Source organism: Oreochromis niloticus, unplaced genomic scaffold (genome assembly GCF_001858045.2).
Source record: "Oreochromis niloticus isolate F11D_XX unplaced genomic scaffold, O_niloticus_UMD_NMBU tig00000768_pilon, whole genome shotgun sequence".
Classification (NCBI taxonomy): Eukaryota; Metazoa; Chordata; class Actinopteri; order Cichliformes; family Cichlidae; genus Oreochromis; species Oreochromis niloticus.
In genome coordinates this window covers 856440-868808 of record NW_020327243.1, presented here as the reverse complement: position 1 = coordinate 868808, position 12369 = coordinate 856440, and the positions used below count along the sequence as shown (strand labels likewise).

Below are 12369 nucleotides of genomic sequence, written 5' to 3'. Positions count from 1 at the left end.
AAAAAGCCACCAATCCTGACACATACACACCGTCCAATCAGCTCGTCTCTCAGCGTCTGCACCTGTGCTTTGCTCCCACCTTTCTCTTGTTCACAGGTAGATCCCAGTGTATGTACTGTGTCCGTTTTCTGTGCCGGCTTTGGATTTCTGTTTGATGGACTTTGTGTTTCCTCATTTTTCCCTTTTAGATTTGGATCAATAAACGCTCCTTTTTGTCACTTCCTTCCCTCCTCTGTATCTTCCGCCTGGGTCATCTTTAAATATATTTATTGATTGTTTCCACTTCCTTTATTTTATAATGCGTGTTGGTTTTTTAAAGCATGTCGTGACCTTTGTCTATTAAAAGCACTAAAATACATAAATGCATTTCTGCAGGGCTGCTTGCCTTTAAATTTACAGAAAACATCTCCCTGTAGTTGTCAGCTTCTACCACAACTCTGATTATAACACAATGATGTGTTTTCTTTTGATAAGGCTAGGCTATCAGTTTCCCCTGGTTCCACAGTTTATTTCAATCTAGGATCAATTTGTCCTCGGATGCTCTGTAAAGATATGAATCTAATCTGAATCTGGATCAGAGGAAGACAAAGAATTTTCTCAAAATGCTGCACTGTTAAATATACTGAGATATCTACAAGTGGTGACTAAAATGTTCCTGGGTAAGTTTCCATCAGAGATCTTGTACATGACTGTTGCTTGGAGCTAATCAACCAGGACTGCAGAGGCTTCAGAAGTTTCCTTTGAATCCTCTGGTTTAAAGATTTCTTCAGCATTAAATGAATCCAGTGACAGTTGTCAGTATTTCCACTGCGGCACAGCAAACAGTAACTGCTCATAGTTCATTCAGCACACTTGGGCTACGTCCACACGTACCCGGGTATTTTTGAAAACGCAGATTTTTCTATGCGTTTGCACCTTTCGTCCACACGTAAACGGCATTTTCGGTCACTGAAAACGGAGATTTCTAAAAACGCCTGCCAGGGTGGATATTTTCCAAAACTCCGTTTTTGCATTTACGTGTGGACGAGAAAAACGGAGAAAACGCAGCGTCAAAGGTGTGCGCCTTTTTTTGACATCACACTGTGCGCCACGTTATTGTTTCGGTTTAATAAATTTCTACAGTACTGTTACTGTTAATTGTACTCTCTGCAGTGTTTAAATGCTTACATATACAAACACAGTTACTGTCCCTCCACACATACCACTCGGTTCTGCTTCTACGTCCCATCTTTGTTTACTATTTCCCACCGAGGCTTCTAGACTTCTGATTGGCCAACATTTCTACACGGTTAGGAATATATCGGCACCTGTTGCTTTTGGCATGTTCCTAGAACCTCAGACCTAGAAAATCTTAATCGGAATTTAAGCGAAACAAAACCACTGAGTCCTCAGACTCACGACCATGACAGTACCCCCAGTCTGTCTATTCTCTCCATCTCTCAGCTGGTGCTGTCTCTTTCTCCTCCTCTTCTTCACACACTGCTGAGTTTGTGGGGATTGATCATCAGGGGTGCAAAGCCTCACAGATGATGTGCAGCGGTGGGTCTCTCAGCCTGTCCTGACTCTGGACACTTGCAGTTGTCACACATGGAAATCAAATATGTGATAAGCTGCAGGATTCAAACACAAGTGTAACTTATAAATACATGTTCATACTTTTATTAACAGCACAAGAGGAGAAGTATTTTGTGTTTGTGTTACTACGAGTGCTAAACAAGAAGAGTTCCCAGATGGTCCAGTGGACACATGTGTGACTCCTGTGATTAAAGCATCTTTCTTTCAGCTTAACGAGTGAACCGTCAGCTCGTTCAAACACACGTTAAAGTCCGTTTGGCTCGACACCACCGAACAGAGGCAGCAATATAACATAGCTAACATTAACAGTGCAGTGAACCCTGCTTGTGCCGTGATATTCAGGACTGCAAACCGAGCAGCATCACTGACTTTCAGCTTGTTGTGTTTGTGGATATATGACTGACTTTAATTATCCATAAAATCATCACATCTCTGTAAGATTAAGGTCAACTATTGGACGGCGTATATTTTAAAGTAAGCGCCTTTAAACCAAGTTGACGCTGAAAATACAAAGATCACAAATGTCACATAACTTTGCCAACATGTGGCCAACAGTAATGTTTTAATGTTCTTCGTTATTAAACATTTTCACATAAATAAGTGACATAATAATCAGTACTTACTTTTAAAAGATTACTTTTCGGCCGCCCCGCTATTGCCATCCACACCCACCGCCACGCTATGAATTCTGGGATAGGTTGGGCTACGAAGGACACACCTGACCCATCCTTCAAATCTGGGGAAATGAAGGATACATTTGTCGGCTGCATTTGGAGCAGCCTTCGAATTGGGACAGCCTTCGTCGCTTTGCTGTGACGTAATTGGCCTTTAAATGCGGCCTTGAAGGATGCAGACCCTGAATTGGGACACAGCTAATAACTTGCTTTAACGCGATAACCTGAACCGTCCATCACACTGACCAATCACATTAGGACCTTCTTCCTTTGGACTCCACCCTCCAAACAGTCCAGGGTCAGCTGATTTGTGTGAGCAGGATTGTAATTCAACAACCTGCACGTGTAGACCTCAGCAGTGCAGCAGATTCACGCTATCACTCGTAACTCTGTGCTCTACACCAGGAATTTAATCGTGCTTGTGATTACATTCTACAACCATGCATACAACCAGTGACAGGAGTGATCTTGCTATACTAAAGTGAGAAAGTGATTTTACTATTACTAATGTGGTATGATTAAAATATTTGATTAATACATCAGAAAAGAAATTTGCCACCACAGAGGAAAAAAGAGTTGTCACAAGTAAGTGTTGGGTAAGTTACTTTTAAAAAGTAATTAATTACTAATTACTAATTACTTAGTCAATATTGTATATTATATATTGTATACATATCTAATTACTGTGTCAGAAAAGTAACTTAATTACTAAATAAGTAATTTAACTAAATACTTCTTAAAAATCCCTATAAACCTTGAGTGGGCAAACAATATAAACTAAACTCTTTAAATAATAAATCATTTTTTTAAAGACGTAGACTCTACATTACGAAGCAGTAGCATCTCTTCCACAATGTAGCCTGCAATTATTTTTTTTAAGCTCACCTTCAGACGCTTTCTGTGCTGCTGAAGTAAAATCAAGTTTTGCCTGCTTAGCAGGAGTTGCCGTGGTGTTATCCATGGATGATGAACAAGAATCACTCGCGCTATTAACAGCAGCTGATAGTTTTTTTTCCCCAGGACATAGCTTACATATTACTGTAATATTCTTGTCTGCTTGATTCAGAAAAGTGAAGGAAGGAATATTTCCACTTCATAAAACAGCCACTTGCTTCAGCCGAGTCCGACATCTTCCGCTTTAGAATACAACTATGCAGCAAACTGGCGCGAAATGATGTGCAGCTGCACTACAGTGATGTTAAAGCGGCAGAGTTTACTTCTACGTTTAGAAGATAAATTAATGAAATTAAATAATGATATTCAGCGAGTTTAATTATTTTATTATTATGTAACGCAAGTACATTGTAAGTAACTGTAATTAAATACCTAAAAATGAACAGTAATTAGTTACTCTACTTTTTCAGTGGAAAAGTATTTTAATTACAGTAACGCGTTACTTAGTAACGGATTACACCCAACACCCATCACAAGTGGGCCCCAAGTTTTATTGCTCCTTCAAAGAGGGCCCCTTGTGTGTTGAACACATCCAGGCGCCCTGCTCAAGGGAATGGGGGGGGGGGGGGGGGGATCAAGGATGGGCTGAACTGAAGGTGTAGGGATACATGATGTGCTGTGGAATGTTTTTTGTTTGAGAGTCTGTCTTTTTGTCTGTGAGTATGTATAAGATGTGAGGGCGGCAGCCATGGGCAGAGATGATCCTAGTGTTTGGCTGGGATGTTTCTCTCCATATTGCAATGTGTTTATTAAACCCTCTTCAAAATGCTCACTGGGTGTGTTGTAGGTTATTGTTAAAAATTTTCATAACTGTCATGATCCTGGGTCCGTTTGACCCAGCGTTTTGTGTTTTTCTATTTAGTGTGATTTTGGTTCTGTTCTTCTTCTGTTTAGTGTTTTCTCTGTTCGGCCCGTGTGTGTCCTTGTATGTGTAGTTCCTGTTTTATTGTGACGGTCTGTGTCTTATGTCAGTGTGTCCTGTTTACGTTCCCCCACCTCGTCAGCTGTTATGTCTCCCAGGTGTGTTCCCTCCTGTTTCCCATCCCCCTGATTACTGGTGTGTATTTATTGTGTGTGTTCACTCGTCCTCGTTGCTGGTTCGTCTGTGTTGTTTCCCCTCGATCTCCCTGCGTCTCTCCATGTGTGTTTCCTCGGACCTCCCTGCATCTTCGTTTCTGGTTTGCTTTGTTAGTTTTCCCAGTTTAGGTTTACCTGTTAGTGTCACTCGCCATTTCTGTTTATTTGCCTTTCTGTTAATAAATTCTCACCTGCACTTGAGCTGCCGCTGCCTGGTCCTAATTAATTCCCACACGGCTTGCACCCGCAAACCGTGACAATAACACCCCCAAACAAGAACAATTATTATCAAAGTTATTTTCACCATAAAAGGCTGGAATTTTAAAGAAGAAATATCATGGAGTCCATCAAATGAAATCAATCTGATTTTCTTTTGGTTTCCTGCATGAGAGATCATCCAGTATAAATTGTTTCTTCCTTTTTTTTCAGGCTTTTTGTGACCAAAGTCATGTTCTGTCCATCACTTATCTAATTCAAATCAAGCTTAAATGCACTCTGATCAGTTAATGTAGCTCATAATGTTGATTTAGAGAGTTTCTATAAATCTACATTCTTCACACAACAACTGGACAAGAAGCAGATGCGATTCCAGCAGACCAATGTTCAGAGTCCAGCTGTGGCTTTAACAGCCCGTTGTTCAAAGTTTCATCATATCAGCAGCTCACTGCAGGAAATGGAAAAGTCACTTAGAATGATCATTTCTCTCAGCTTTTTGATATTCTCAGGTAAAGAGCCAACACATGGTGTGTAGCTATGAATTATGGGAAAGTATCTATGTCCTCTCCTTTCATAAGGCCCGGTGGCGCCAGTGTCCGGCAGCCTCGCCTCTGTCAGTGTGCCCCAGGGCAGCTGTGGCTACAAGGTAGCTTGCCATCACCAGTGTGTGAATGTGTGTGTGAATGGATGAATGACTGATTGTAGTGTGAATTTGAGGTGTGGTGCTTGCATGTGGATCAATTTGCTGTAAACAGATAACATGCAGCCAAAGTAGCTCTCCATGCTGGTGAAACAAGCCAGCCTTAAGCTGTGACAAGAGAAAAAAAACATCCAAGAAATTGCTGCAATATTAGGAGTAACAAAATCTATGTAATCTTAATGCAACTGAGCATTTCACTTGTTGAAGACTAAACTTTGGAAAGAAAGGCCCACATACAAACAGCAACTTAAAGCTGCTGCAGTAGCATTAAAAAAGGAGGAAACCAGTATCTGGTGATGACTGTCAGTTCAAGACTTCAGGCTGTCATTAACCAGCAAAGGGTTTTCCACCAAGTGTTAGAAATGAATTTTATTTTCACTTATTCAATTCGTCCAAGTACTTGAGATCCTATCAGGAGTAGTAAGATATTTTGCTGCTATTATTTGCTGCTATTTTTATAATAATCATTACCATTCCATTAATAACACTATGGATATTGCATTCAGATGCTCAAACATATTGGTATCATATTAGTCTTTATTACAGGTCCAGTAAGAACCACTTTAAACTGTTGAGTTGAATCTATAATCTTAAAATGTTTATGTTAGGATGCCTGGGTCGTTGACCCAGGGTTTTGGGGTTTATTATATTATTTATAATTTCTAGTCTTTGGTTTCTTTGAGTTCTGTCTTATGGTTTATGTCTCTGTCATCTCTAGTTGCTCTGTCTCCCCTGTCAGCTGTATCCCCTTGTCTAGTTCGCGTCTCTGTGTATCCTTAGTTGCTATATTCCCGTGTCCAGTCAGTCTGTGTCTGTAAGTTCAGTCTGTGTTGTGTTTCCTGTTTTACTTTGAAGGTCTCTGTCTTTTCTCAGTGTGTTCAGTTTATGCTTCTTTGTCTCGTTAGTCCTGATTTGCCCCAGCTGTGTTTCCCTCCTGTTGCCCGTTCCCTGATTACTCCCTCTGCGTATTTAAGCCCTGTGTTTTCCTGTGCTCTCTGTCGCGTTCTACCGTTTACCTAGCTGTGTGTTCTGTCAGTTCTCTGGTTTAAGTTTATTTTGATTTTCCCAGGTATGTTTTGTTACCCTTTTTGAGTTCAGCATTAAAGCTGTTTTGAGTTCACCTTTTTGTCTCCGGAGTCTGCACTTTGGGTCCTTTTCCTGTCTGCACACAGCCGTAACATAACAGAAGAACGCGACCAGAAAATGGACCCCGCAGACTCTTTTTCCTCAGAGGACAACGCTGAGATGGAGCGAATGGTGAGCCTGCTTGACCGCATTGCCCAGTCACAGGATTTACGGACTATGGCAGTCGGGTTAAGTGCAGTGGATGCCATCATTCGGCATAACCCTCAGCTTTGTCAGTTTGCCAAAGATACTAAGTTGGATCGCACCATTGCTGCCTGGAGAGAGCAAGTCAAGGCTAGTGAGCTTGCCCTCTCTCTCACTAACTCTTCCTCTTCGCTGCCCCACTCCCCACCTGCCTCAACACTGCCACGGACTTCCTCTCCCTCGCCACACCATCCGGGACCTTGTTCACCTGCCTTTTTCCTGGCAGCTATGTGGTCGGAGGATGAGGAGGTGGTCTCCATGTCTCCACCAGTTCCTGTTCCCTCATCCCAGAGGAAACGGCGCCCTCGCCCTCGCCACTCCTCTCCTCCGTCGCCTGTTCTGCAGCCTGTTCCCGCTGGAGGTCCGAGGGGCCCGTCCAGCCTCCTGTTCCCGCTGGAGGGTCCGAGGGGCCCGTCCAGCCTTCGTCTGCCTCGCCTGGAGGGTCCGAGGGGCCCGTCCAGCCTTCGTCTGCCTCGCCTGGAGGGTCCGAGGGGCCCGTCCAGCCTTCTGTTCCCGCTGGGGGTTCTGGAGAACCCCACCAACCTTTGTTTGCCTCCGCTGGGGGGTCCGAGGGGCCCGTCCAGCCTTCTGCCTCTGCTGGAGGGTCCGAGGGGCCCGTCCAGCCTTCTGTTCCCGCTGGGGGTTCTGGTGAACCAAACCAGCCACCTGTCTCCGCTGGAGGGTCCGAGGGGCCCGTCCAGCCACAGCCACCTGTCTCCGCTGGAGGGTCCGAGGAGCCCGTTCAGCCACAGCCACCTGTCTCCGCTGGAGGGTCCGAGGAGCCCGTTCAGCCACAGCCACCTGTCTCCGCTGGAGGGTCCGAGGAGCCCGTTCAGCCTCCTGCCTCGTCGGCTGGGGGTCTTGTAGGACCCAGCCAACACATCCTCATCTCTATTGACGGTTCCGGGGAGACCGTTCAGCCACCACCTACGTTGCCCCCTGCAGCGCCCACATCGTTGCTTGCAGCATCCCCGTCTGCGGCTCCCACGCCGTCGCCTGCAGTGCCACCGCCTGCGGCTCCCACGCCGTCGCCTGCAGTGCCACCGCCTGCGGCTCCCACGCCGTCGCCTGCAGTGCCACCGCCTGCGGCTCCCACGCCGTCGCCTGCAGTGCCACCACCTGTTTCGTCGCCTGCAGCTTCGTCCTCGCCTGGTCCGGCTTCAGCTCCAGCTTCGTCTCCTGGTCCAGCTTCAGCCTCGTCGCCTGGTCCAGCCCCAGCTTTAGCGCCTGCAGCGCCTACGCCGTCGCCTGGTCCAGCCCCAGCTTCAGCGTCGCCTGTAGTGCCACCACCTGCGGCTCCCACGCCGTTACCTGCAGTGCCACCACCTGCGGCTCCCACGCCGTCGCCTGCAGCGCCACCTTCGCCCCGTCCGGCCTCCGAGTCTTCGCCTTCGCCCCGTCCGGCCTCCGAGTCTTCGTCCTCGCCGGCTGCGGCCTCCGAGTCTTCGCCTTCGCCCCGTCCGGCCTCCGAGTCTTCGTCCTCGCCGGCTGCGGCCTCCGAGTCTTCGTCCTCGCCGGCTGCGGCCTCCGAGTCTTCGTCCTCGCCGGCTGCGGCCTCCGAGTCTTCGTCCTCGCCGGCTGCGGCCTCCGAGTCTTCGTCCTCGCCGGCTGCGGCCTCCGAGTCTTCAGCGTCGCCGGCTGCGGCCTCCGAGGCTTCAGCGTCGCCTGGTCCAGCTCCCGCTTCATCGGCATCGCCTGCAGCGCCACCATCTCCGGCTTCCGCGCCTGCGCCTCGACAGTGCCGGCCTCCTTCCACGCCTCCGTTTGCACGTCCTCGCCCTTCCGGCCTGCCCGTCCTGCCCGGCCTACTCGTCCTGCCCGGCCTGCTCGCCCTGCACGTCCTGTCCGGCCTGCTCGCCCTGCACGTCCTGTCCGGCCTGCTCGCCCTGTCCGGCCTGCTCGCCCTGCACGTCCTGTCCGGCCACTTTCCAGGCCAATGACTGGACGTCGTTGCCGTCATGGACGGCCCCCTGAACTTTTTGTTTGAACTGTTTTTCCTGGTCGCCTGTGCCTGTCGTGAACCTGTATTTTGTTGTGTTGCTTTCCGGGCTCCGGTGTTTGCGCTTTTTTTGTTTCTTGCTCCTTGTTTGGTTTGTTTCGAGCCCTCCTTCCTGTTTCCCCCACCGCCCACCCTGGTTGGGTTGTTTTTTGTTGCGGTTTGGGCTGTCTGGGAGCCAGCCCTTTAGGGGGGGTACTGTTAGGATGCCTGGGTCGTTGACCCAGGGTTTTGGGGTTTATTATATTATTTATAATTTCTAGTCTTTGGTTTCTTTGAGTTCTGTCTTATGGTTTATGTCTCTGTCATCTCTAGTTGCTCTGTCTCCCCTGTCAGCTGTATCCCCTTGTCTAGTTCGCGTCTCTGTGTATCCTTAGTTGCTATATTCCCGTGTCCAGTCAGTCTGTGTCTGTAAGTTCAGTCTGTGTTGTGTTTCCTGTTTTACTTTGAAGGTCTCTGTCTTTTCTCAGTGTGTTCAGTTTATGCTTCTTTGTCTCGTTAGTCCTGATTTGCCCCAGCTGTGTTTCCCTCCTGTTGCCCGTTCCCTGATTACTCCCTCTGCGTATTTAAGCCCTGAGTTTTCCTGTGCTCTCTGTCGCGTTCTACCGTTTACCTAGCTGTGTGTTCTGTCAGTTCTCTGGTTTAAGTTTATTTTGATTTTCCCAGGTATGTTTTGTTACCCTTTTTGAGTTCAGCATTAAAGCTGTTTTGAGTTCACCTTTTTGTCTCCGGAGTCTGCACTTTGGGTCCTTTTCCTGTCTGCACACAGCCGTAACATAACAGTTTATAGGCAGATTACATTGCATTATTTGAAAGGCTCACCTCTGAATATAATCTGGGCCTAAAGGTCTTGACAGGAAACGGCAGGTTCGCAGGGCATGCTTTGCAGGAAATGAAACTGAAAGCAGAGTCTCAGGAGACTCTCACTGGTTTATTCTCTATTATCTTTTATTCATTTATATCTTTTGATTAAGCTTTTAGTAGAGGGTCTTGATTAAAATATTTAACATATTACATATATAGTTCCAATTAGGTTATTACATGTAAGGATGAGCCTCTGTTCTGGTGAAAAGTCAGAATTGCAACGGGTGAGATGAGAGAGCATTTAAGGACGAGACACACACACACACACATATTAGATAGATTCACTTATAGGTGAAAGTTTAATCATGTTTTGCTTGCAACTGCAAAATTGTGCGTGCATATGTGACAGTTTGTGCAGAACGTGGGCCTGATGTTCCAGAAGATAAGCCCGAGCAGGATGGTGACCGGAAGCACCTGGCTTCGACGCGAAGACAATGTTTTTTTTAAACTATGTTAAAAGTTGTCAACAGAACATTTGTGGTTTTGAAACTGATGCATGTACTGACGTAGAGAGGGCGTCATTAAACATACCTCGTTGATATAAAGGCATTGCTGTGTCATTGCTGGGCGGAGATCTGATTGTTGTTTGCGTACAGTGTCACATCTCACCACGCTGCGTGTCTTCATTAAAAAAACTATCGTCTGACTCCACCCGGCCGGACCAGTGTTGTTATTTGGATTTCCAGTATATCTCTCCTTAACTTTTGAATCTTAACAATCCCCAAAAATGAAGGGATTGTGTTAAGAAAATGCTTTAGTTCCTGACATTTCTATGCAATTTTTTTGTTCAACCCACTGATTTAAAGCTGAAAGTCTGAACTTCAACTGCATCTGTGTTTTTTCATTTAAAATTCACCGTGGTAACCAAAATTCCAAAATATTGTCTCTGTCCAAATATTTATGAACCTCGTTGTAGGTGTACTTTTAATTAAATTCTCAACATTGCTTATCAGTTACAATTAGTGTTCCTGCAAACAGACTCCTTGGAGACCCCTACATAAATATCCATGTACTATCCAGCAAGACTAGTGTGTCTGTCCCTGAAAATATTCCTGTACATGTGATTGTTTATGTCTCATGTGCAGGAAACAAACAGGAAGTGAGTGAAGGACACAGGAAATGTTTCCAGCTCTTCCTCCTCTATCAGACATTCTCTCCATACCTGAGAGTGTCCAGTCTCCAGCCTGGATCCTTCAGTCCAGCCGACAGCAGCGTCATTCCTGAGTCACCTGGATGATTGTAGCTCAGGTCCAGCTCTCTCAGATGGGAGGGGTTGGAGCTCAGAGCTGAGACCAGAGAAGTACAGCCTTCCTCTGTGATCAGACAGCCTGACAGACTGCAGACACAGAAAACAACAATCCATCTGTCAACAATCATTTTCTGTTTGTCAGATACAATAACATCTATCCATTTACATCCATTCAGTTTAATTTGACTTTATTTACAAGTGACAGTTAGCTGGTTTGACAAAACCTAAAATCCCAGTCAGAGATGATAAGTATCATCACAGCGATGGTCTCAGGAGCTCGGAAACAAAATCGTCTGGACTGATCATCACAGTGATGATCATTTCTCTGTTAACCCAAGCTTTCTGCTTCAGGATCTGTCCATGCTCACATAACAAGGAGCACTTTAAACATCATTTCACTCATTTTACTAAATGGATGAACTGAGCACGGCCTACAGATGAACTGGTGCTAGAGATCATAAAGAACATCAAATAAAACAGTCAAATTCAACACTTTAGATGGAAATATGAGATTAATGCTGCAGACAATCATGAACCTGCTGAATTCATGAACATCAAGAATGCAGCGAGTGGTAAAATAAAGATTTGACCTCAGTGTTACTGTCTATTCCTAACATATTCCTAACATGATAGCTGCAGTTTAGAGCTCTAAAACTGGAACTGACACATATTTAAACTCTACATGTTACTCAGTACATTCAGTTCTGACACTCGCCCACAGTCCAACAAAGGAAACATGGAGATCACATCAGTTTGTCACCAGATCAAACTCTAACCTTAAGGGCTGGGAAAGTTAACCTGTTATTATCACCTTAACTCATTAATTGATTTACGCAGACAATTATTTTATCACATGTTAAAAAAGTTTTTAAAATCATGATTATTGTGAAAGTGCTCACTGGCTCTGGGTCACAGGAGGGATGGGATGTTGATCAGTGCTGGCTAGAAATGGGTGTCATTATGCATCTTAACCAATGAGAGCATTGATGGCAGGCCTAATACTACTGCAGCGCTCACATGAACATTAGATTAGATTACATTAGATACAACTTTATTAATCCCTCAGGTGGGTTCCTCAGTTTCCAGTAAATTCAGTTTCCAGTAGCGCAGCACTTACAGAAGTTCCATGTTACAAAGTTGGAATACCAAATAAAGGGGAATGAGAGAGTACGAATATAAGCATAAATATGGCATATGTACACATATACACATACATAAATACAGAATATATAATAGGGATAAATGGGATAAATAGGAATACTGGTGAAATACAGTCAATGATGAGATGTAGACCACCAAGGTCTATTGCACATTTCAACTATTGTGTCTATTGCACAGTGATTGTTGCACAGTCAAATATATTAAAAAAAATATTGCACAGTGAAAAGCACTACAGCTTAGTTGTTCCCACCCTCCTTTGTCCTCCTGTTTCTCCTCCCTCTCCCCTCCAGAGAGGAGTTAAACAGTCACCAGAGTGTCCAGCTTTATGCTCAGCACAGAGCCAGCCTTCCTGATTAGTTTTCCACCCTGAGACCTTCTTTGCTGTGCTGCTACCCCAGCACACCACAGCATAGAATAGTACTCCGTCAACCACTGACTGGTAAAACATCCTCAGGAGCTTCCTGCAGATGTTGAACGACCTCAGCCTCCTGAGGAAGTAGAATTTGCTCTGGCCTTTTTCAAACAGGTACTGCGTGTTGCATGACCAGCCCAGTTTGTTGTCCACCAACAGCCC

General features: G+C 45.5%; 1 protein-coding gene across 2 annotated transcripts; it reads right to left on the bottom strand.

Annotated features, from left to right (window-relative positions):
* Positions 1-7241: 7241 nt before the first annotated feature.
* LOC112844698 (glycine-rich cell wall structural protein 1.0-like) lies at positions 7242-8710 on the bottom strand. Of its 2 annotated transcripts, none has more exons than XM_025904326.1 (2): positions 7961-8710; positions 7242-7900 (listed from the first exon to the last, which is right to left on the bottom strand). In XM_025904326.1, the coding sequence occupies exons 1-2, from the start codon at positions 8483-8485 to the stop codon at positions 7442-7444; spliced, it is 984 nt and encodes a 327-aa protein (XP_025760111.1). In that variant the 5' UTR covers positions 8486-8710; the 3' UTR covers positions 7242-7441. The 2 variants fall into 2 exon arrangements, with proteins under 2 accessions (XP_025760111.1, XP_025760112.1); XM_025904327.1 differs by having other exon boundaries at positions 7242-7914; positions 7975-8710.
* Positions 8711-12369: the final 3659 nt, after the last annotated feature.

What these genes read in the sequence shown, in the direction of transcription:
- LOC112844698 (XM_025904326.1), bottom strand. Translation starts at nt 8,485, where the DNA reads ATGACGGCAACGACGTCCAGTCATTGGCCTGGAAAGTGGCCGGACAGG. An exon ending in GCGAAGGCGAAGACTCGGAG is followed by an intron (nt 7,901 to 7,960) that starts GCCGCAGCCGGC and finishes GAAGACTCGGAG; the next exon opens with GCCGGACGGGGCGAAGGTGG.